This window comes from Pleurodeles waltl, chromosome 5, assembly GCF_031143425.1.
Source record: "Pleurodeles waltl isolate 20211129_DDA chromosome 5, aPleWal1.hap1.20221129, whole genome shotgun sequence".
Taxonomy (NCBI): domain Eukaryota; kingdom Metazoa; phylum Chordata; class Amphibia; order Caudata; family Salamandridae; genus Pleurodeles; species Pleurodeles waltl.
Genome location: NC_090444.1, coordinates 1,708,161,794 through 1,708,186,259, shown reverse-complemented (window position 1 = coordinate 1,708,186,259; position 24,466 = coordinate 1,708,161,794). Strand labels below are relative to the sequence as shown.

Below are 24,466 nucleotides of genomic sequence, written 5' to 3'. Positions count from 1 at the left end.
GTATTGTGGGACTTGTTGTGTTTCAAGCATTACATGCAGGGATTGCATTGGTTGTGTGCACATTGTTTGGGTAGGTGTTAGTAGGGTGCGTGGGTATACAGGGGATGAGTGTGAGTGGTTGATCGGGTGGGATGGATATGGGGTGTCTTGGGTTCGGTACAGGGGAATATATTATGTTATATTGGGTTGATACTTAAATTACAATTTATCAAGCATGTATAGAATGTAATGAATTCTGAAATTGATTACCCTTGATCTACTTTAGATTGAAGTCCATTAAGAGCATTTATTAGTCAAATTCATATAGATGAATTAATGACTTTGGATAATGGGTATATTTAGCATTTTCTCTTATGGTTTTAACAAGTATATGAGTTGTATTGAGTTGTATTGCATGCAGATGTTTGGGTTAGAATGAGGTGTACATGGAGGTATGTTGTTATATTTTTGGCTAACTTGTGATGAGGGGAGGTATATATTGTATTGCCATGAATGAATAATTTTTATAATGTTTAGAAAGGAATTATTTGTAATGATGAAATGACAAATTAATCAACAACTTTGAGATTTCAATAAAGTAGATATCTTAATATTTACATACGGGCTTGAGAGGTATCTATTGTTATTCAAATCATTTAAAACACATAAAGATATTCATATAATATACAAGTGAGTTGATTGAGGGTGGCCTTTTGTTGTTCTAATACTGATTTATTCCCTGGAGGGGCCACTATAGCTAGTCAGGGACCCTCGTGTTCTACATGGACAGGACCTTCCCCCGCAGGTCGTTACACTTCTTCCTGATGTCGTCCCTTGTGCATGGATGGTTTCCTACTGCATTCACCTTGTTGACGATCCTCTGCCATAGCTCCATCTCACTGCCAATGGATGTCTGCTGGATGTGTGCACCGAACAGCTGTGGCTCCACCCTGATTATTTTATCCACCATTCTCTGCAAAAACAGGGCTTCTTAGGGGGTGCAATAATGGGTTGTGTGGGGAGATGTGTGCTGTTATGTGGTGGTTCTGTTTGGGGTAGTGGAGTGTGTGAGTGAGTTGGTGACAGGTGTGGTGATATTTGAAGGTGCAGTTGTGGGATGCATGGTTGTGTTTGTGAGTTATATGTGGCGTGTGGGGTGTACAAAAATGTGACATGGTGTCTCTTTCCAGTTGGCCGGGAGTTGTGTGACAGCAGATAGGCGTAGCTAGGGATTCTGAGTGTTGTGAGTGTGTGTTTTATAGTGGTGTGTGTGGGTGTGTGAAGTGTATGTATGTGTCTCAGGTGTGGGGTTTAAAAAATTACCAATGTGGGGTGTTGTTGGTGAGTCCTTTACATCGCCGCGGCGGTCCGTACTGCCAATAGTGTACCGCTGTTGCATGACCGCTGTGCTGATTTGTGACTCATAATTGGGAGGGCGGTGTATTTTTGCCATGGCGGTGGTAGATTCAGTGCAGCCTGTTTCCCACAGTTTGGCCGGGCGAGGTCGGATAATTCGCTCTTTTCTGGGGGGTTTTCCCTGTGGGGTCATATTACGGCTGTAATTTTCTTGCGTCCATGCCTGTCTTTTGCACGCAGACTGCACAGCGGTTGGTGGTAATTACCGCCAAACTCGTAATGATGGTCTATGTGTTTTCAATTGTCCCATCATGAAGCATTTGGAGTAGCATTGCAAAAGCTAAAAACATTGACAAATTAGAATGATTTGTTAAGCCTACACTGATATTTGGTACAGTCTGTACCCACAGAAAACATCAGACCTGTATTATTTCCCTATCAGAAAAGGAGTTTATAGAACAAGTGGAAGATAGAAGAAGAGGGATGAAAACAAAGGCAGAAAAAGAAGTGATAGTTCAAAGTTGGGGAAAAGAAGAAACTGCTCATTTAGCCACAGGGAAGCAGGTAGCTCTGGCTATAGATTGCTAACATATATGCAAATTGTGTATATACGGACCCAAGTTGAAGACTGACACAGGGGTTGTAGATTCCAATGAATGTAGACATGTTTTTTTCTGTTTAAAAGTGTTTGGACCTTTAGAATAACAGGACATGACCCCGCTATACCAGGAATCCATTTCATTTGTAGAAAATAAGATTTCATTTGTGGAAAACATGCTTAATTCATGTTTTCACAGAGCCATCTGGTGGAGTAATCCTAAACAATCTGAAGATAAGAAAGTTGTAGATGAGTTGTCCACAAATACAGGAGGTTCTTTCTTCTTAGTCAACACAGAAATGGTTGCAATGAGATAAATGGTTTTGCAAAACAGGCTTACGTTAGACATCCTTCTCACAAAGGAGGGTGGAGTCTGCAAGGCGTTGCAGGTGCAACAATGTTGCACTTTTATCCTGGATAGTAGAAGCCGAGGAAGTATTTTAAGAACATGACTGACCTGAAAAGGGTTTTGAAGTGTCTGACAGCAACCGGTGCTTGGTAAGCAATCAGTAGTAGGTTATCAGCAGTTGGATGGTGGTTTGGAAGCATGGGACGTGTAAACATAGGGAGTGTCCTGAGACTAATACCTATAGTGAATTGTGTGTCTTAGTGGTGTTTGGTTGCGTCAAGTTATTAAAGAAGATCAAAGCAAAAAAAGCATAAAAAGGAAGAAGAAAGGAGGGGACTGAAATGGAAAATAGAAGAAGTATCTGTTACAGTGAAATAAAGCAGTTGGTGTCCAGAAGATCTTACCTGGCTGGACATCCAAGACTTTGATTTGTTTAAATCAAAATGAAAAAATGATTTATTGTGATGGCTCAATTCGCCATCAGAGATGGAACTGATGCAGCAGAGATATGGCTGCTATCTTTTTGTCACAATCTAACGTTAAATGTGACTATATATATTTAATTTTGTGTGTACTAATGTCTAACAGTTTAAATGTAACGTGGTGCACTGAAAACCAGTATTTATGTGCATTCACTGTAGGCTAGAGTATTAGAGCCTGGTGGTACAGCACTGAAATAATATGTTTGAATTGTTTTTTTTATAATGTTAATTAACAGATTGTATTAAACAATAATGAAAATTAGTGTATAACCCTTGAGAGCCACCTACAAACGTGGCTGCCTAATGAATTTCTACATTATATTTACAGTGATGACTTACAACTTACTTTCCGATTAAATGCATTGTGACATGAATCTTGCTTAAGATTTCTTAAAGACAAGTTAAGGAGTTTGATGTTAAATAAATTTTTTCAGTTTAAAAAAATGTGCCATTTAACTCTTTTGCTTATTTTAGCCATGGTGGCTTGATAGACCTCTGGCAGTGCATAATCCCTGAGAAGATGCCTTCCACTTGCTAACATGGCATCTCTTTGAGGTTTTGTTCACATGAAGTGTTAGTTTATGTTTCAACAGTTTCCGTCCTCACCAAATATTTGTTTGGAAACTTAGGGGCAGATTTAATATAAATGGCACTGCATCCACTGCAGCGCACCTTTTCGTGCACCACTTAGCGTTCCCCTACCGCCACCATGTGTGCACGTATTTAAAATAAAGCACAATGGCGCAGGGTAGGGGGCAACAGCGACAAAGGTTTTGACACCATTGATGTACTGTTCAGGGTTAGCACCAAAGTTTTGGCGCTAACCCTGAACGGTACTTGGGGGCCCATTGTAACCAATGATGTGCCCCCTTTTAATGCCTGATCTGAGCAGGCATTAAACATGCTGAAAACATGGTGAATCTTTTAGATTTCCTTGTGCCATTTTTTCGGCCCCCCTAACGGGGAGTCACCAACCTTGCATACATTATGCCTGGTGCAGGCATAATGTGGCGCAAGGGGTTACAAAGCGGCACCACTTTGTAAATCTGGCATAGCGATTTGGCCTCGCTGGGCAACATTAGCATAAAAAAAAGACAATTTGGTGCCAAATGTCCCACTATGGCCTCTGAGTTGGGAAGTTGTCCATGGAGTGAGAACATTGAAGAACTATGGACAATTGTAATACATGTGTTACAAGTTCATGCAGGAGAAGATTGACCACTTTCTCTTGGTGGTAAAGTGAACTTTTGCTAATGTAGCAGATGATCAATGTGTGATAGCCCCTGACTGGACAATGGAATCGTTTGATCCAAAATTGAGAACTTTTCAATGAATCAGAACATTTTGTGGCTTGTAACTTACCATTCCTCAAGGAACTTTCTGCAGTTTTCCCCTGACTTTGCTAGAAGGCATTTCCTCTTGGGCTTTGCTTTGTTTATGCAATTGCCAATATCCCATGCACTTTGCCATTTTTCCTTATGCCCTCTCACCAAAGACTTTGCAGAATTCTTTGCCTTTGTCACTGTAGCTGGTGACTTGCTGCATGGACTCTTTCTTAAGGACTCCCTAGTTAGAGGTTTTGATGTCTTTCTGTAGTTCCCAACCATCCTCTAATGTTGAAACATTAGATTTCGGGATTTCCTGAACCTGTAAGAAGACTCTTGACAGAGCTCCTAAATGCTGACGCTTTCTATTTTTACCAACCTTAGTTTTTCTTCAGTGGGCCCTTATGTCATTCTTCCAAATTATTTTTGTCCTATGTGTGTGTTTTACGTTTTGTCCCCTAACTTGATTGCCCAGCGCATATCAGGTAGTGAAATTTCCAATAGGGATTTCCCTAATATGTTTTCAACTTTAATGCATTTAATCTGTTTCAATGTTGGGGAGAGCTGGTTTACATGCATTAATTGATCATCACGTCCTATTGTTTCTATTTTGTGTTGCTTGTGACAAGTGTTTAGTATGTTTAATGTTGATTAAGCTTCCTTTTATCCAAAGATTTGTAAACCCTATGGTGACCTTGTACCTTTATAGTTTGTGTTTGAGAATTGTTTACATTAACCTTTGCATTATTTTGTAATAAAAACCCTTGAACCTTTAAATCGGACTTGGTTTTTCTTGTATGGCCACATTGGTCCTACTGTAAATTTAAATTTATTTGTAGTTTTGTGTTAATCCTAACTATTTTGTATCTCTAGATGGGTGAAAAGATTGTCGATTTGGGCTAAATCATTTACCTAAGAGTAAAATGCTTCAGCAATGCAATGTAGTGGAGTCACGTAGATATGCATGCCCCGCCCTCCAGCAAGGACACTAAACATGTGCACTAGGCAGAAAAGAAAAACAAACAGCCATTCCAAAAGGTTGGTATCAATTGAGAATGAGCCTTTAACATAAAAAATAAAATAGGGCAGCAGTAAACTGTGTGAAATTAAAGCACACAAGAATATTCAGGCAATGAGATATTGAAGAATTTTGGCACATTAAAATAAGGATAGTATGTAGATAAAGAATAGACATGACTCAGAGTAAGAAGCAGAATGCGTTTGTGCCGCTGCCCTTAAACTAGATGTCTGTGGAGGGACTGCAGTGTCTTAGCAAATAAAACAGTGCTGCAACATTCACACTTCAGCAAATGGAGAACAGGCATCTATTGTCCAAATAAAATAAGCATTTCACGCTATGTGAGTGATTTCTTTCGGCGGACATTTTGGGGTCAAATCAGGACTGATTACCAGATTCTATAGGAGCTTTTTGAAGAAGACCAAATGTACTAATCTCGTTGACAGTTAGACTATTTGTTTTATGTCCATCTAATTATTTTCTCTTTCACAATAAAGTTGGATTTGATTCCTGTGGAAACCAATCTTTACAGGACAGAGTTACCAGAAAGAAAGGCTAGCAAGCGATTCCTTTCTTAAAGTCACACATTATGGAAATGAAATTATGGTTGTATTAGCTCACCCTTGGAGGACGCAGTACTAGAACTCTCTGTCCCAGTGGTTATTATGTTTGCTGCAAAACAAAAGGAAAAATTAACTTCAATTAAACGTTATTCAGACTTTTTATTTTATTTTTATTCTCGGCATAGGAATACACAAGTTCAAAACATTCAAAAAGGTGCATGCATCGGTGTGAAACATGTTGAAGGTAGAAGGGCATCATACACAGCTCAGCATGCATCATGCAGGGCCTGAAGAAATATTATCACATCAACCCCATCCTGATAGAACTTCCTTGGCTCCCCATGGCAAGCCACACCATCTTCAAAACCAGTTGCATCACGACAAGATTTCCACTTATCTTGCAAATAAGGTCGCCATCTTTGGTGGTTCTTAGCACACCCACAGCCAAGAACCCATCAAACTGTAGATCAAGCAGTGTGAAAAAATAAAGAAGGAAAGAGCCCTTTTTAATCCTTGTACCCAGGATCTGGAGCCACAACCTAGTATCCATCAGGATCACACATATGCTTCTCCAGTTTAGGAAAGAGTTGATGACAGATGTCTTAAAAGAACACTTATCACAATGCAGTAACTGTCCATTCAGCTTCCTCTCCTATTACTTGTTGACTTTATGCTTGTCGTTGATCATGTTCAGCACTCCGCTGCCTTTTTACTGGCTTTTTAATATAGAAATAGCATATACATACTTTCATGTAGCTGTGAAACAAATACATTTTGATGTATCCTATTCAAGGGTGTAGACATGAATCCTCAATTGGGTGGGCTCTAACGGGAAGAGGTTGACATGCAACTTTACAATTGAACTTCATAGCTCTCCCATAGGACATTTATGTTATCACCAGGGCATTTCACAAAACAATGGTCAGTACTGCTCAATAAGACTGGATATCATTTAAAGAGACGTTTCAAGGGCATTTTAGACACTGTGACACATGAATTTTCACTGCATTTTTAGAACCCCTTGGACTAGCATCTTAATTGAAACCTGTGTTAAAAGGTATACTTGAAAGCACACTGAATCAGAAACACTGATCTCAGTAAGGAAGAAGAATTATGCCACTTTGTAAATACAGTGCTCGAAAGAGGCCTCCTTAAAGCCACCTCAGCGTTAAAAAAAAAGTCATACAAGGGCGGCGCAAGGGGCTTGTAAATTTGCCCCTAAGGTGTGGAGTGTCTTTGGCTGCAGAGATATTTCAGGATGTTATGAGCTGAATAATCCAACTTGTCACTCATGCTGGCATACTGGTTTCAGGGAAAACACAGAAAGAACACAATAAGGCCCTTACCCAAGTGTAGCAGGTCTCATTCTAAATGCAACAAAGTGTGAGTTTAACAAAACCAAACTTAAGTTCTTTGGACATAGATTATCTGGTGGGGGATTGACTCCTGATCCAAACAAGGCGTAAGATCTGTCATTCCCTTTCTCACCCCAGATGTCACCATGATGCGATCCTTTTTAGGCAGGGACATTTATTGCTCAAGATGCATTTGTAACTTTGCTACCATGAGGCCATGTCTCAGCATAATCCTACTTAATAGAATCAGACTTGTAAAGGCAAATAAAAGAAACAATATACAACATAATAGACCTCTTCTTTTCACATATTTAGGGTTGATTATGCAACACTTTACATATTTTCATACCGTCATGCAAATCTCACCATCACACATTTGTTACAAAGGCACTGCAAACCTGTTGAGGTAAACACTATTCAACTATTCACAATGGTGCTCACCTGAATATCGGTAGCCTAACCACAGACAACTAGAGGATGTTGACAAATATCTATGTTGTATAATATGGTATACCTAAAGTGGGAATAAGTTAAACAGTTCTCCTAATTGGACTTTTGTTGAATCTAATTTTTTTGTGATTTAATGATCACCAAAATTAGGCTAAAATATTAGGTGTCCAAATGATTAATAAAGTTGAGAACTACCTAGTTATTGGAAATAATGCAAACTATTGGCAATTAATAAGCTCTTCATTGGTCTTTATATATCGTCAGTATGTTGGTGGATATTGCCTTTGTTAATGGTGAATTATGCAATACCTGTAAATAATTGGGAGCCACCCATAGAACTATTTGCTGTATCCATGTTTATGGTGAAGTTCAATGCATAATAGTGCCCTCTCTTATTAGTGTCATGGAACCATCTGATTATTATGGTGTTAATTGTAGCCACCGTCACTACAAGATATGGCCCCACACTACCACTGCTGGAACATCAGACGGTATGAAACACTCACCAACATTAATCCTCTTGTTGCCTGTTTTGTGGTATGCTCCCAATATTCACAACAACTATTGGCCTTATAGGCTCCGCTTGAACAGAGACGTGGGATAACATTATATAATTTAGGTGCCACGTATATCTACAACACATCTAACATTTGTCTCTACATTATTGTGTCCCCAATGCTCATACGGAGCATGGACCCTCATCACCATGTGATTTCAGCATGGCACTTTGGCCCTCATTACAACATTAGCGGTATTGACCGCCTACCACCATGGCGACGGCTGCCAACATACTGCTGCCGTGGCTACCAGCAGTCTACGCGTATCATGACCGTGACGGTATTCCGCCAGAATGCTGGTGGAACAATGCCGACAGTCATGGCGGCAGACGGCGGTAAGGCGGCACTGCTGACAGCATTACCGCCACCCCAGCAAAACACCACCGACCGTATCATAACCAATGATACAGCCTGGCGGTGTTTTTCTGGCGGACGCTGTTGCTGACAGCAGTGCCGCGGACCGTCTCCGACCGGAGAGTGGGGTGGGGGGTGTTGTGTGTATGTGGGGGTGTGTGTGAGTATGTTTTGGTATGCGTGCATGCGGGTGTGAGTCGTGTAGGATGCATGCGTGAATGAGTGATTGTGAGTGTTGTGTGTTGTGAATGTATGTGTGTGATAAGGTATGTTGGTGTGTGCATGTGTGTATATGGGTGCGCGTGTGGGTGTGTATATGTGTGGGGGGCAGGAGAGGGAGGGGGATAGTGGGGGAAGACTCTTGGGGGGGGGGGCAGGGGAGACCCCTATCAGTGCCAGGGAAGGGGTTCCCTGGCACTGATAGTGCCTTCCGCCATGGTTTTTGTGGCAGTAAGATTGGCACGAAAACCATGGCGGTAGGCCGGGTCGTAATCCCGAGGGTGGGATTGTGACGGCCGCCGGGCTGGAGACCGAAGTCTCCAGCCCAGCGGCTGTTACCACCCTAGCGGTCGGTGTGTTAAAGTGGCGGTTTTGGATGGCGGTAACCGCAATGGTCAAAATCCCATTTTTTTACTGCTGCTTTAACACCGACCGTCAGGGTTGTAATGAGGGCCTATATGTGTATATAACGTGTGACTCGTAGACCATGAGGTGTGATGTTAGTGGCCATTTTGATTGCATGTATTCCTTTTTTGGCAAATATGTTATACATATTATATATATTTTTACTGAATCTATGTGGTCCAATAAAAAATACTAAGTATAGGCTCTGCAACCTATTTAGTCTTGCTAGCACGGATGAATACTAATGTTAGTTAAACAATGGTCATGACACAACTGTCAGTTAAGTAGGTTGAAACAACTCATAATTCTCTTTTCTACTACTATAGATTGGTGACTGCATTTTTTAAAGTCACCTTTTGTTCACTTATGAAGACTATGGTTGACTTGACTGTTAGCAAATATTTTGGATGTATACCACTGAAAGGGGGTTCGCCCATTCTTGCCCATTATATTTTTTTGCATGCTGTCTTTGACCAGCAATATTCTTGTTGTGTCTTAATGCAATTTTCACTGTTTTAAAATTGCTTAAGACTTCGATCGACCTAGGACTCACATGATAATTTTTACTTATTGTATCAGAGTGGGACACTCTATCCCATTGTTTGGATACACTGTGTCCTATTCTGGAGCTTAAGGTTATGTTATATAATTTTCCATCTTTGATCAGCTACATTCATGGTGTGTGTTTGTACGGGATTCTCATGCTGAAATAATTGTAATATTAATTAATCCCGGGCAATTTCTGGTTGTTTTATTCTTACTGTTTTAGGGAGCACTGCTCTAGCTCATCATTCATGCCTCTATTGTCAAGATGTTAGTCAATTTCTGCTCTTTGAACAGTAGTGGTACAGATAGGAAAGGAATGCAGTACCCATGATTTCCCAGATTTGTGAATTCTTAGTCTGGGAGCATAAACTGCTGTTGCCACAAGAGTGATGTCCCATGGGATTTGGAAGTTTACATAATGTGTGCTGGTTTTTAGCCCTGGTCTTTTGAAGCAGAATACATACTAAGAAATCATGGATGTTTCAACCTCCTTTGAAAGCAAAAAGGAGGCGTCTGTAGTTGCTGGTAAATGGTTGTAGAAATATAGCAGTGTTTTGTGAGGAACTATTTTAATCTACTAGATAATGTGGAGAAAGTTGTTACAGAAGTTGTGTGATTCTGACCAGGTTTGTCTTACGTCTCTAGTATACAATCTGGTCTTAATTATTGCCCTTTTCCTTGCTTTGTTCACAGTTCTCTTGAAACACTCTGTTTCTCCAATTTCTTCCGTACATTTTCTGCCAGCATGAACAAATTGCAAACTGGCACAAACTGCAGACCCAATTCTGAGTTACAGATATAGTCATGGTCGACACATTCCAGATCAGCACTCTGCCCCAATAACACGTGGTGCAAAAATGTATTTTAAATTATTTACATTCTTGATTTTCACCGGGCATTATCTAGCAAAAACCAGGAGAACAAACAAACATGTTTGACACAACTTTTGCCTGATTTGTAATCCCAATTTAGGCACAAATAGCATTTTGTGGCGAAAACTGAATCAACAACCAAATTATAATCAGGGCACAAATGTTTTTTTAGTTAGAGGTTTCTAACTAAATTAGTTTTCGAAATAAATTTTTTATATTCTTAGCCTAATGTACCTTTGGAGCAGCCAGTCGAATCCCTTGCCTGTCCATGTCTGTGCAATTGAAGACATGTGCTTACTTACATGTTTCTGCCTTCGCGTCCAGTTTTATGTTTATGTCATGGAGCCTTTTCTATTGCCCTAATGTAGCCCTGGTGGTCATACTCTGCCAGAGGCTGCCAACCCCAATTTAAAACTCAACAATGTAGCAAATAAAGAAACATAGAGAAACAAATTTGAGGTTGAGTGATGTTATAAGTGAAGTCATCGATGATCTTTTACGATAGTGCTGCAGGTAATTTGTGGCTAGGCAAGGTAAGGCTTGAACCCTAACGCCCAAGTCTAGCACGCCAGCTAGGTCAGCAGTGGACCTAAGACACATTGGCAAAGAAATCCCCATAGAAGGGACAAGCAACCAAGTGGCACAGCCACCCTTCCTGTAAAATAAGGCCTGGGTGTGGAACTCCACTCCACCGGCAGAGTTTGTAGAATTCGGGCACTTCATGCTTCGCAGAGTAGCTCCGAGTTCCCAAATTCCACACTCAGATGCGAAGCAAAGTTTGTTTGCACTTGCAAGACTGGGTTTTTGCACTTCCTCACAAGCACAATGTGTTCCCGGGTGCAGGAAAGTACCCTCTTTCTTGGCATGGTTATCCCCACTTTCTACCTGATGTCAATATGCTTGACTGTGTTCACTGGGATCCTTCTAACCAGGACCCCAGTGATTATGCTCTCTCTCCCAAAACTTTGTATTTCACCCACAATTGGCATACTGGTGCCCCCTTATAAGTCCCTAGTATATGGTAACTAGGTACCCAGGGCATTGGGGCTCCAAGGGATCCCTATGGACTGCAGCATATATTTTGCCACCCATAGGGAGCCCATGCAAAGACTTCTGCAGGAAGGCCATTGCAGACTGCGTGAAAAGGTACAAGCACCCTTTCACTGCCATTTTCACTGCACCAGGTCACTTATAAGTCACCCGTATAGCAGGTCCTACAGCCCTGAGGGCAGGTTGCAAAGTACCTTGCAGAGGTACCCCCACAAACTCCAGGATCATTTTCTCAGATTTCGTGAGCACGGGGATGCCATTTTGCACGTGTACTGGACATAGGTCATATGTCCAGCTACATAATGGTAACTCTGAACATAGGCATGTTTGGTATCAAACATGTTGGAATCATACCCCAAGGCTTTTGCAAGTATTAGTTTTATGATTCCATGCACTCTGGGAGCTCCTTGGAGGACCACCAGTATTGCCATTTCAGCCTTCTGAGGTTTTCCAGGCTGCCCCATCTGCTGCCACATCAAAATACATGTTTCTGCCCTCCCGTTGCTTGAAAAGCTTGAGCCCAGGAAGGCAGAACAATTTATTTCCTTTAGGAGAAGGGTGTAACACCCTGTCTCTTTGGAAATAGGAGGTGGTAGCCTCTCCAAGCCACTGGAAATGCTTTGAAGGGCACATTTGGTGCCCTCTGTGCATAAACCAGCCTACACTGGTTCAGGGAGCCCCAGTCCCTGCTCTAGTGAAAAACTGGGCAAAGGAAAGGGGAGTAACCACTCCCCTGTTCATCACCCTCCTCACCCGGGTGGTGCTCAGAGCTCCTCCAGAGGGTCCCTCGCTGCGTGGATCCCCTCTCTTGCTGAGTTGCGTAGATCCTGCATCACGGGTGGTGGATGGAAGTGGTCCAGACAGTCCTCTCTTATAGCTATCCCACTTTGGTGGAGATAAGACCTTGCCTCTCCACGCAAGACAGTAGAGACACTGCCTTTTGCAGCTGCCAACGCTTGTTGGCATCCTTCTCCAAGTCCTTCATGTATCTTGTAGCTCCGGCCCCCAGCAATCTATCCTGCGATGCACAGCTTCCTGAGTTGTTCTCCAGCGACGTGGGAGCCTTTGTTGTTGTGCTGCTTGGGCCTCTTCTGCAACTTTCTTGTCCCCATGCTGTGGGACTCCTGTGTGCGCTGCCTGGTCCTGTGGGCTCTCTGAGTTGCTGAGGGCCCCCTCTGACTCACCCTCCTGGGTAGAGTACACCTGGTTCTTCCTGGTCCCGGGCAGCGCCATTTACCACTAACCGCAAGCTTTGCGTGTGCCAAGGCTTGGTGGCGGACTCCGACGACGCAAGCCTGACTGCAATTCTCCAACCGGCGTGGGACATCAATTGCACCCCCCCGGAACCCGACTTCGCCTTCTTGGGTGCAGTGCTGACTTTTCTTCTTCACCGGTGGTTGTCCTTTTGCACCTTCATCCTGGTTAGTAGGGGCTTCTGCTCTTCCTGGACTCTCCTGTGCTTCTTGGGCTTGATCCCCTTCTTCCACATGTCTTCTTGTCCAGGAATCTACTGTTGGTATCTTGCAGTCTCTTCTGTGTTTTGCATATTTCTTCTTCTCGTTTCTGTGTGTGTTCTGAGAAAGTTAATGTGATTTACTCTTGCTTTCCCTGTCACTGGGGTGGGTTGTGGTACTTACCTTTGGGGTTCTCTTACACTTCCGTCTCCCCTCTACACAGCCCACTTGCCTAGATAGGGGACCGACTTTTGTATTCCAGTTTCTTAGTATGTTGTTTGGGCTCCCCCTAGGCCCATGTCTACCTATTGTGATTTTCACTAATTGTACTGTTTTCTAACTGTTTTATGCCTATTTCTGCATACTAGTGTATATAATTTGTGTATTACTTACCTCCTAAGGGAGTATTGTCTCTATGGTATTTTTGGTATTCGTGTTACCAAAATAAAGTACCTTTATTTTTGTAACACTGAGTATTTTATTTTATGTGTGTGAGTACTGTGTGACTACAGTGATATTGCATGAGCTTTGCATGTCTCGTAGATAAGCCTTGGCTGCTCATCCTCAGCTACCTCTAGAGAGCTTAGGCTTCTAGACACTGCTTACACTACACTAATAAGGGATAACTGGACCTGGTATAAGGTGGACGTACCCTAGGTACCCACTACACGCCTGCCAGCCTCCTACACCAGGTTAATTGCAAGTGCACATGAGACTTCATTTTCCCTTATGTTGCTTCCAGCTGCGCCCACTTCATAAGTAGGTTTTCTTCTCCAGAGCTACTAAATCTAGTCCAAAAGAGATTTTTACAAGATTTTCTTATCCAATGGACCCTGCAATTTGTTTTTCAGATTGAGAAACCTTTTTGTCAAACAGAAGGAGTGTCAGAGACTCCAACTTCCAGTCAATGTCCACCAAGCTCCTCCCAGTGCTTTGTCCATCTCCTGGTCACTTTTTTCTTGGATTTCAAGTTGGAAGGATCATTCTCTTTTTCTCCTGGATATGTTTTTGGATAAGGACTTTGTTTTTGTTGAATTACACAAGTAAGTTCAAATATTATTGTATAAGCATGCCTGGGCATGTACCAGTATTTCTTTTTTCTTGAGTTTGATATTTGATTTTAAACTTTTATACTGTTGGATGGGCTCGAGTTTAAGTATGGGCCTAATTATTATTAATTTTGCATTTAATAGATTTTTCACATTTTGTAAAGGAAAGGTACAGCACAGCTCAGTACCTTTTATACATGTTGGTTTCATTTGCAATATTATTTTAATATGTGGCCTAAATTTCCAAAGGGCCATTTAGTCAGTCATCCCAGTACTAGTAGTTATCAGTGCATGAATTAAGTGTTTCAGTGGTATATGTTTTTAAAACACAATTTAGGGCAGGGCTTGCATTGGATTACATTAAAAATGTTGGCTTTTGTTTGCATTTCATTTCTTTTGCAAAAACTGTATGTAATGTGAGGTAATAATATTTGATGGCAAATGGAGGATGTTGTTTGACCATTCTGTGCATGCAGCCAGTGCCCCTTTGCCATAGGTTTCAATGTGCTCTTTGTTTGCCATGCCTCCTTGCTGCTTTTGTTTGATCATGTGGCTGGCAGTCAATTTGTGCATGCAGCCAGTGTCCCTTTGCGGTAGACTTGCATGCATTCTTTCTTTGCCATGGTTCCTTGTTGTTGCTGTTTGACCATGTGGCTGGCAGCCAGCAGCCAGTGTTGTCTGTCATAGAATTGCATGTGTTCTTTGTTCTCCATGCCTTCTCCTTATTGTTGCTGTTTGATCATTTAGTGCATGCAGCCAGTGTCCTTCCCTTTGTCGTAGGCTTGCAAGTGTTCTTTGTTTGCCATGCCTCCTTGCTCCTTGTTGTTTGACCATGTGGCTGGCTGGTAGCCATTTTGTCCATTCAATCAGTGTCTCTTGCCATAGGCTTGCATGTGTTCTTTGTTCTCCATGACTACTCCTTGCTTCTTGTTGGTGATGCTTTATCTCATGGCTGGCAGCCATTTTGTGCATGCAGCCAGTGTCCTTCCCTTTGCCATAGGCTTGCATGTGTTTTTTGTTTGCCATTCCTCATTGCTCCTTGTTATTGTTTGACCATGTAGCTGGCTGGCAGCCATTTTGTGTCTTTGACATAGGCTTCTATACAAACATCGGAATTATTGATCATTTGTTTTTTAATTATTTTTAATTCTATTTTCGTTTTTACATTTTAATTTTTAATTTTAATTTAATTTTTCTGTCATTTTCTATTTCATTTGGTTAATTTCTTTCATTTGATTTTTTGTATTTTAGTTTTTTTAATAATGTTTTTATTTTTTTACTTTTTTATTTTTATTTTATATATTTTTTTTTATTTCTACTTTATTGTGATGTCTATATTTTTTTTTTAAACATTTTAAAAACATTTTATGGGTATTTTAATTTTTATTTAATTTAGCATTTTGCCTTGCTCCATCCATCCACATCCATCCGATCCATTCCATTCCTCCATCCATCCTCGAAAGACGCACAGCTGCACTACAGATTCAGGCCCATATTTATACCTTTTTGCACTGCATTTGCATCCTTTTTTTGACGCAAAAGCGCGCAAACTTACAAAACACAATTATATTTTGCAAGTTTGCGCCGCTTTTGCTCAGTTTCTTAGGTATAGTTCCATTTACTCCAGGACACCTTGGCTGCTGAACACGGTAGACAAACTAACAGCATAATTCATTTTGTTAATGATTATTCCCTTTCCCCCGACCACCTTGCTGCCATAGGTCATATAAAGACGCATTTACCCATGCACCTCTCTCTAACTACCCCAGGTGTCTACTTTAAAACAGATGGAGATAAAGCAACAGCTAGATCTGCCTGTTATGCTGTCTGATTTTAAATACAATTTATATTATGGTGTGGTGGTGTGGTTTGCCTTTACAGTGTTTAATTACATAGATATATAGTAAGCAATTGCACTAAGATTACATTTCTATGTACAATTTGCAACCTGCAACAATGCCACATTTAACTAACTCCATGTTTTTACAGTTACTTTGGTCCACAGGCACCAAACTCTTTCACTTGTGCATTTTAGTGCTACTGCCAACCTAGAGCTTCAGATGGCTCGAAAGAAAGTTGCTCCCAAGAAAGTGGCCAGTGAGAAGAAACAGCTTTCCGCCAGTGGCATGCCAACCTCAACCTTTTTTGGCAGACATGTGCCTGCCACACTGGCCTCCGAGGAGGAATCTGGGAGCAGCACTCCTGCATCAATAGCACCACCCAACCCAAGCCCAAGACAATGTCTGTCAGTGAGGCAGCCACTGGAATCATGGTGATGCCGATGAGCAATGATGTTAAATTAAATTTGTCCTTTTCTCAAAGTAGTACCCAGTCGTTTCAGGAAACAGAGCAAAGTGGACAGCAGCTGCAACCAAATCTTCCCAAAGCTGGAGCAGAACAGGAGGTTGAGCTTCCTGCTGAGCAAGAACCTCTGCTTTTAGAATAAATGGCTCCCAGATCTCTAGAAACAAAAAGAAGGGTACTACTCCATCATCTTTCCCAAGCACCACTTCTGTTGATGATGATAAGGATCCGGCAGAGTCTGGGAGATACCCAGAAAGCCTTCGAATCATGGAAGGGGATGATGATGAGGAGGATGATGACAATGAGCCAGTAATTATGAAAGCTGGCACAGAGGAGTCTGACATTACTATCCAACCTGCTCTGAAGAATGTGGCAAATGCAGCACCACCAGCTCCCATATTTGTAAGGCCCCAGCCGAGACCTGAACCAGCCTGTACCTTAGTGGAAGTATGCACTGCAGAGAGGCCATTGACACATCCACACTTACATCCAGTTCTTCTTCAGGCATTGGCAGTAACCCAATCATAAAGTACTCCCCAGTTTGGGACTTTTTTATGATAAGCAAACAAGAGGAGAACATTGCCATATGCTCCATTTTCGATGCAAGTGTTCATTGAGGTAAGCCTGGTTCACATTATGGTACTGGAGGCCTGATGACCCATATGAAAAAACATCATGCAATCTGGTGGGAAGAGCACCTTAAAAAAACAGCTCAACGTGGCCGCAGTGATGAAGGTGAAGAGAGCCAGGAAACACCAGCTACAACTGGTCAAATCACAGTGGAAGGTGAGGAAGAACAGGGTGACATTGTCATGCAAAGCAGCCCTGTCTCCAGCAGTGCACCAGAATGACCCGCCTCAGCGATCTCACAAAGGCACAGGAAGACTAAGTCAGATAGAGACACAACAGCATACGGTGACTGCACCACCACAACGCGCATTGAGTCTACCACCATCCACATCTCAAAAGTCACCTGTGTCAGTGGTCCCACAAAAGAAGAAAATCCAGGCTACAATTATGGGCATGATTAGGCAGGAAGGGCCCTACGACCGAACCCACCCAAAAGCATGTTTGTACAATGGGAAGCTGGCAAAAATGTTACTGTGGGACCTCCTCCCTTCTTCTTTTGTGGATGAAGTGGGTGTTTTAGAGCTTGTGGCAGCCCTTTGTCTGAAATGGAAGATTCCAAGCCAGACCTATTTTGCCAGAGTAGCTGATCCAGCGCTGCATTATGATATGCTGCAATTGGCTGGACAACTTTTGCACCTAATACAGACAACCTTTGCACCTTAATACAGACGTGTTGACCAGTTATCAGGCACCTGATTACAAGTTCATCACTGCACACGGGATCTCTTTTCTGGGGGGAAAGCAAAAGCTATCTACAGGCCTTGGCCGTGAAGAAAGTTTTAAGAGAGTTCGGTGGCATGCAACAATAGCCATGTTCGCCATGGAGAAATCACACACAGCTTAAAATGGAATGGCTGCAACCCAGAGGTCTTCAAGTTTGATTTGTTGACATAGACAATGGCAGTGACATAGTCAAGGCCATGGCAGACGGTGGCTATTTCAGGGTCCTGTGTTTTGGTCACAGCATCAACCTGGTTGTGCAAGACATTCTTAAAAAAGAAGACAAAGTAAGCAACATACTGAACACCTGCAGATGCATCTGTACTCATTTCAGCCATTCTTTTAAAGCCCAGGAACAGTTGCAGATTCTTCAGAGTGGTAACAAAGTACCAGTTAAAACCCTGATACAGGAGGTGCCAACACATTCCTATTATATGTTGCAACGTCTGTTTGAGCAGCAGAAAGAGATCAATGACTAAGTCATTCAAAGAGGAGCTGATGCAGTTGGGAAAGCTATGACCATGGAAAGGGACAAATGGGGCCTAGTCAAATGACTCACACAGGTGCTGCTCCCTTTTGAGGTTTTCAAATGGGAAGTAGGCAAGGCGGACAGTATAATGGGCAAAGCTATTCCATTATTGCATCAGCTACAGGAGCAGCTAAAGAAGGTGTCTGAAAGGTTTGCTTTCGGGGGTGCGAACGAAAACCCAGAAGTGCATGCCTTTTTTAATAGCATAAGCTATCGCTTGACTTGTAATGCAAGGCTGCAAAATGACAAAATCTCATCCAAGGAGTACATCTGTGGCAGCCTACTTGATACACGCTACCAAAAAAATCTTTCCACTATCATTCCTTTTTCTGAAGGGGATGTTTCACAATACAAGAGGTGGATTGTTGAGCAAGCAGGAGAGCTGGAAGAAGAACGACTGGAACCAAGAATCTCTCTATGCATTTCTGGGGTGCCACCTTCAACTTCGAGGGCAGTTTTGTCTCACATGCGCTAACTCACCAATAAGAAAACTAGCGACTACAGCAAACAGAAGAATGTTCCTGAATACGTTGTTCCTGAAACACCACATGAGGAGGAAGAGGATGATTGGTCAGTGTTAGAAATGGGGTCTCTGGTTGGCAGTCAGTCTGCACTGTGTACAAGCATGGACCCTCACTCTAGTCAGGGTAAAGGAGAAACACACCTGGGTAACTCCCGCTCACCACCTGGGTAGCTTAACCCCAGAAGGAGTGTGTAAAATATTTATACCAACACACACAGTAAAACAGTGAAAACACTACAAAATGCACACCACTCCAGTTTAGAAAAAAGGTAATGTTTATCTAAATCAAACAAGATGAAAATGACAAGAATCCAACATACACTAGTCAAGATCTGAATTTTAAAAAGAATAAGAGTCTTAGCCCTCATTACAACATTGGTGGTAAATGCCGCTTACCGCCATGCAGAAGACCGCCAACACACCGCCGCGGAATTCTGTCACAGCTATTACGACCCACAGCTCTGAATCCCCCAAAATCTAGACACCCACACAAGTCCGCCACACCAAAGGTCAGTGATAAAATGTCGATAACAAAACCTCCACCGTCACGCCAACAGGAATACGCCCACACTATCACGATTCACGAATCCACGCAGCGGTCTTTCAACTGCGGTATTCCATTGGCGGTACACAGCGCCGCGGTTCGGGTCTGGGTAGAGCCACAGCTATTCGGATCACAGGTGCAGCACACCACCATAGCTAGGAAGATGGAGCTATGGCGCAGAATCGTGGACAGGGTCAACGCAGTGGGACAGCACCCAAGAACACGGGATGACATCAGGAAGAGGTGGAACGACCTACGGGTGGTCTCAAGACACCACATTGCAGTTTCAGAGGACTGGCGGCGGCCCCCCGCCTCCTCCCCCACAAGTAACAACATGGGAGGAGCAGGTCTTGACTATACTGCATCCTGAGGGCCTCGCAGGAGTAGCTGGAGGAATGGACTCTGGTAAGTCAAATCTTTAACTACCATATGCCCCACCCTACCTGCATGCTACCACATAACCTCACCCCATCACTCCAACTCCTCACATATGTCCCACTAACACAAACCATACATCCCAACACCAAGCCCTGCATGCAACAACAGAGCATGGACACCCATCACCAATGCATGTCCACTACACATAGCCACACAGATCCCCAAAACAATTATTACACAAGGTCCTACACAAGAATTTAAGCACTGGGGTACAGGGTCACCCACCCATTGCACACCATGGCACACACAGATGCAATAATCATGCCTTTACACCCCTGCAGGACCACTACCCAACGTCACCGGACAGGAGGTTCCAGACATGTCCACTCCCCCCACAGAAGAGGCCCACAGTGATGACAGCAGCTCTGTCCAACTGGATCGAGATGACCAGCCCGGCCCATCTGGGACCTCGGGACAGTTGGTTCCCCTGACACAGTCACAGGCCACCACAGAGCCTCCCCCCCCCAGGAAACACCACCACAGCACACACCCAGTGGGCCCATACCTTTGTTCCCGGGACACGTCAAGCAGCAGTGTGTCCGCCACTGCAGGGACCCCAGGCTAACCCACCACCCCAAGAACAGCAGGGACCTGGGGGCAGTGGAAGTGGGCACACGGTTCAGGGGACAGAGGCTCAGGAAAACCGGGGAACTGGGATGTCTGCTGTGCGACAGGGGGAGGACAGGCCCAGGGAACCCACTCTCCACGAGGCCCTCTCCAACATCATGGGAGCGTACAATAATTTGCAGGAGACGATGGCAATGGTACTTGCCAAGTTTCAGGAGACCAAGCGGCTGCAGGAGGAACAGTATTTGGGGTTCAGGGAGGAACTCAAGTCCATCAATACCACCCTGGGCACCATAGTAGGAGTGATGAAGGACCTTGTGAACACCAGGAGGGACACTGTGGCACAACAAGGGGCCACTGAAATTAACCTGCACGATGAACTGCCCACCAACTCCACCGGCGCTAGTGGACAGGAGGCAACGCCACAGGACCACGATACCAGCACCCCACCCCCTGCAGATAGAGAACCACCCCGCAAGCGGTCCCTGAGAACCAGGACAAAGACAGAGAACAATGCCAAGACCCCCGCCAAGAAATGAGACCACCCTGAATGTCATCCTTCTGTCCCACTTTGTCACCCTGTCCATCCTTAAACTGCCCTAGCTCCACTTCCTATGCCCCTTTGGACAATGCACCTGTGAGACAAATAGACTGGACTCTGCCATGGACATTCCTCCACCATCACCCTGCCCATTTTACACCCCCCTCCACTATTTTGCACTTCAATAAACACCCTTGAATCACAAAACAATCTGGAGTCAGTCTGTGCTTTCACAATTGTGTATTTGCAATAACTAAGGAAAAACCCAATGTCCAATCTAATGTCTACATACCTATGTCGCACAGCTCTAGTCCATGAGGTAACATAGCAGAGGTCACACAGTGGGACCCACATCTGTGAAATTAAAAGGCAAAGTGACAAATCAGGGTTCATACACTGGGGGAAAGTGACAGACAGATGATAGGTCTAACAATTTTATCAGCTGTAGGAGGCAGTGATGTATTCTTACCTGTGTCTCACTGGAAGTATTGCTGGATCACGGTTTTTCTGTTGTCTATGTCCTCTTCTTCTGCCTCCTCTTCTTCACCGTCCACAGGCTCCACAGCTGCCACAAGACTCCTTCTGGACCATCCTCCTGCAGAAAAGGCACCTGTTGTTGCAAAGCCAAGTTGTGCAGCATACAGCAGGACACGATGATCTGGCACACCTTCTTTGGTGAGTAGTATAGGGAACCACCTGTCATATGGAGGCACCTGAACCTGGCCTTCAGGAGGCCGAAGGTTCTTTCAATATTCCTCCTAGTTCGCCCATGTGCCTCATTGTAGCGTTCCTCTGCCCTTGTCCTGGGATTTCTCACTGGGGTCAGTAGCCATGACAGGTTGGGGTACCCAGAGTAACCTGCAAATGTCGAGGGACAACTGTTAGACACATACTAACCCTTAGGGACAACCACAGCCCCAGACAACTATTCACACGGTATAGGGTCCATGTCCTCACCTAATAGCCACACACGGTGCCTCTGGAGCTGCCCCATCGCATAAGGGATGCTGGTATTCCGCAGAATGTAAGCGTCATGCACTGAGCCAGGAAACCTGGCGTTCACATGGGAGATGTACTGGTCAGACAAACACACCATCTGCACATTCATAGAATGGTAGCTCTTCCGGTTTGTGTACACCTGTTCACTCCTGCTGGGGGGACCAAGGCCACATGTGTCCCATAAATGGCACCTATGATGTTGGGAATATGTCCCAGGTCATAGAAGTCACCTTTCACTGTAGGCAAATCCTCCACCTGAGGGAACACGATGTAGTTGCGCATGTGTTTCAGCAGGGCAGACAACACTCTGGACAACACGCTGGAGAACATAGGCTGGGACATCCATGATGCAATGGCCATTGTAGTTTGAAAATACCCCACTTGCCAGGAAATGGAGTACTGACAGGACCTGCACTAAAGGGGGGATTCCTGGTGGATGGCAGATAGCTGACATCAGGTCTGGTCCAACTGGGCACACAGTTTCTGGATTGTGGCACAATCTAGTCTGTAGGTGACTATTACATGTCGCTCTTCCATTGTCGACAGGTCCACCAGTGGTCTGTACACCGGAGGATGCCACCATATCCTCATCTACCCCAGCGAACGTGCCCTATGGATGAGAACAGCAAGCACAGAGTCAGCCAACACTGAGGTAAGTAAAACACAATTGTATTGCACACATTTGTCAATACGCTATGTGCCTGTCTCTGTGTATATGCAAGGCCTATATATGTGTGATGCATTTAAAAATAATGCCTGTTTGGAGTGGTGTGAATGTAAGATACGGGGGGATGGGGCCTACATGATCAGACGGTGAGTGTACGTGCATCAGGGCAAGGGTGGGAATGTGGGTCAATGACTGTGACGGTCCGCACAGGGAAGTGTTTCTTTTTCCCCTTGACTATTCCTCTAGGTCAGCGCCCACCAGAAGAAGGATATTTGGCGTGCCATCGCCAAGGACATCCGGACCCTGGGGGTCCACCACAGACAGAGCACCCACTGCCGGAAAAGATGGGAAGACATTCACCGCTGGAGCAAGAAGACGGCGGAGGCTCAGCTGGGGATGGCCTCCCAAAGTGGGAGGGGTGCCCGTCGCACCATGACCCCCCTGATGTTCCGGATCCTGGCGGTGGCGTATCCGGAGTTGGATGGGCGCTTGAGGGCATCACAGCAGCCACAAGGGGGTGAGTACACTCCCATTCAGCTGACTCTGCGCGCATTAGGAGGTGTCTGGGTGGGGGAGGTGGGCAGTGGGTTCCCCTAGGCTAGGGCGAGCTTTGTAGGCAAGGACCCTTTGTGAGGCAGGCTAAGTGGCACCCCATCCCCACCAGTGGTAAGAGCCATCCACACCTAATCAGGCTCCTGTGACTTCCATGTGTGCAGCAATCGGGCATAAGCCATGTACCCCATGTCCCTGTGATGAATTAGGGAACTCCAAGTGCATGCCGCAGTGCAGAGCGCTGCTGTGTCTGTAGTGTCCGCCGACGGTAGCGGTATTGAATGCACTGAACATGTCTTTCTTCTTTCCCCCCCCCCTTTTTGTGGTCTCCCTGTTCTTGTGTGCAATGGCATCATCAGGCGGAGGAGCTGTGCCACCGGAGCAGGATGGACCTGCATCCCACATGGCCCTGGAGGGCCAGGCAACGGAGTCTGAATTTACCAGTGGGACGGAGGGCGAGGGGATCTCCACGGCAGGGACAGGAGCTGAGACCAGCAACACCAACTCTTCCTCTGATGGGAGCTCCCTTGCAGTGGCGGGACCCTCTGTGCCCACCGCATCTACAGGTACAGCCTCCACCCACAGCACCAGCACCGCCCTCCCAGCAGCCCCTCAGCATGTGTCCTGTGGCCGCTCACCCAGGAGGGTGGGCATCTCATTCGCCCCAGGCACCTCAGGCCCTGCCCCAGTCAGCCCTGCTGCCCTCAGTGAGGAGGCTATTGACCTCCTGAGATCCCTCACTGTTGGGAATTCTACCATTCTGAATTCCATCCAGGGTGTAGAGAGGCAGTTGCAACAGACAAATGCATACCTGGAGGGCATTCTTTCTGGCCAGGCAGCTGAACAGCGAGCATTTCAGACTCTGGCCTCTGCACTGAGGGCAGCCATTGTCCCTGTGTGCAGCCTCCCCCCTCCAACTTCCTCCACCCAGATCCAATCCCCAGTACCTCTGCCTATCCCAAGCACACCATCAGACCAGCATGCACACACCTCAACACACAAGGGTGGCTCTGGCAAACATAAGCACCACACATCCCATAAGCCCTCACACAAGCATCATACCCATGCACACATACCAACATCCACTGCCTCCACTGTGTCCCCCTCCTCCACGTCTCCCTCCTCCCTCCCTGTCATGTCTCCATTCACACCTGCATGCACTACATCTTCAGCCACGCCCATCACCACACACCGCTCACGTGCACTCACCACCCCCACTACCATTCACACATCCCCAGTGTCCTCTACCAGTGTGTCTGTGAGCCCTCCTCCCAAACTATACAAACGCAGTCATACACCCACCCAACAGCCATCCACCTAACGACAGCCTCCAGCCCATGCACCTTCACCCAAAGTCAGCAAAGAACACCTCCCACAACCACTACCTCTTCCTCCACTCCCAAACCCCCTTCATCTACCTATCCCAGTGTGTCCCAAAAACTTTTCCTCTTAAATGTTGACCTCTTCCCTA

At 44.7% G+C, this 24,466-nt stretch overlaps 1 protein-coding gene across 3 annotated transcripts in view; it reads right to left on the bottom strand.

The window, feature by feature from the left end:
- The window catches only part of LOC138296692 (adhesion G protein-coupled receptor F5-like), a 1,076,691-nt gene that overhangs the window by 633,967 nt on the left and 418,258 nt on the right, over positions 1 to 24,466 (bottom strand). For all 3 annotated transcript variants that reach the window (XM_069236057.1, XM_069236058.1, XM_069236059.1), the window contains one exon: positions 5,729 to 5,779. In XM_069236057.1, coding sequence (XP_069092158.1) covers positions 5,729 to 5,779 — 51 coding nt within the window. The remainder of the gene's footprint in view (positions 1 to 5,728; positions 5,780 to 24,466) is intronic.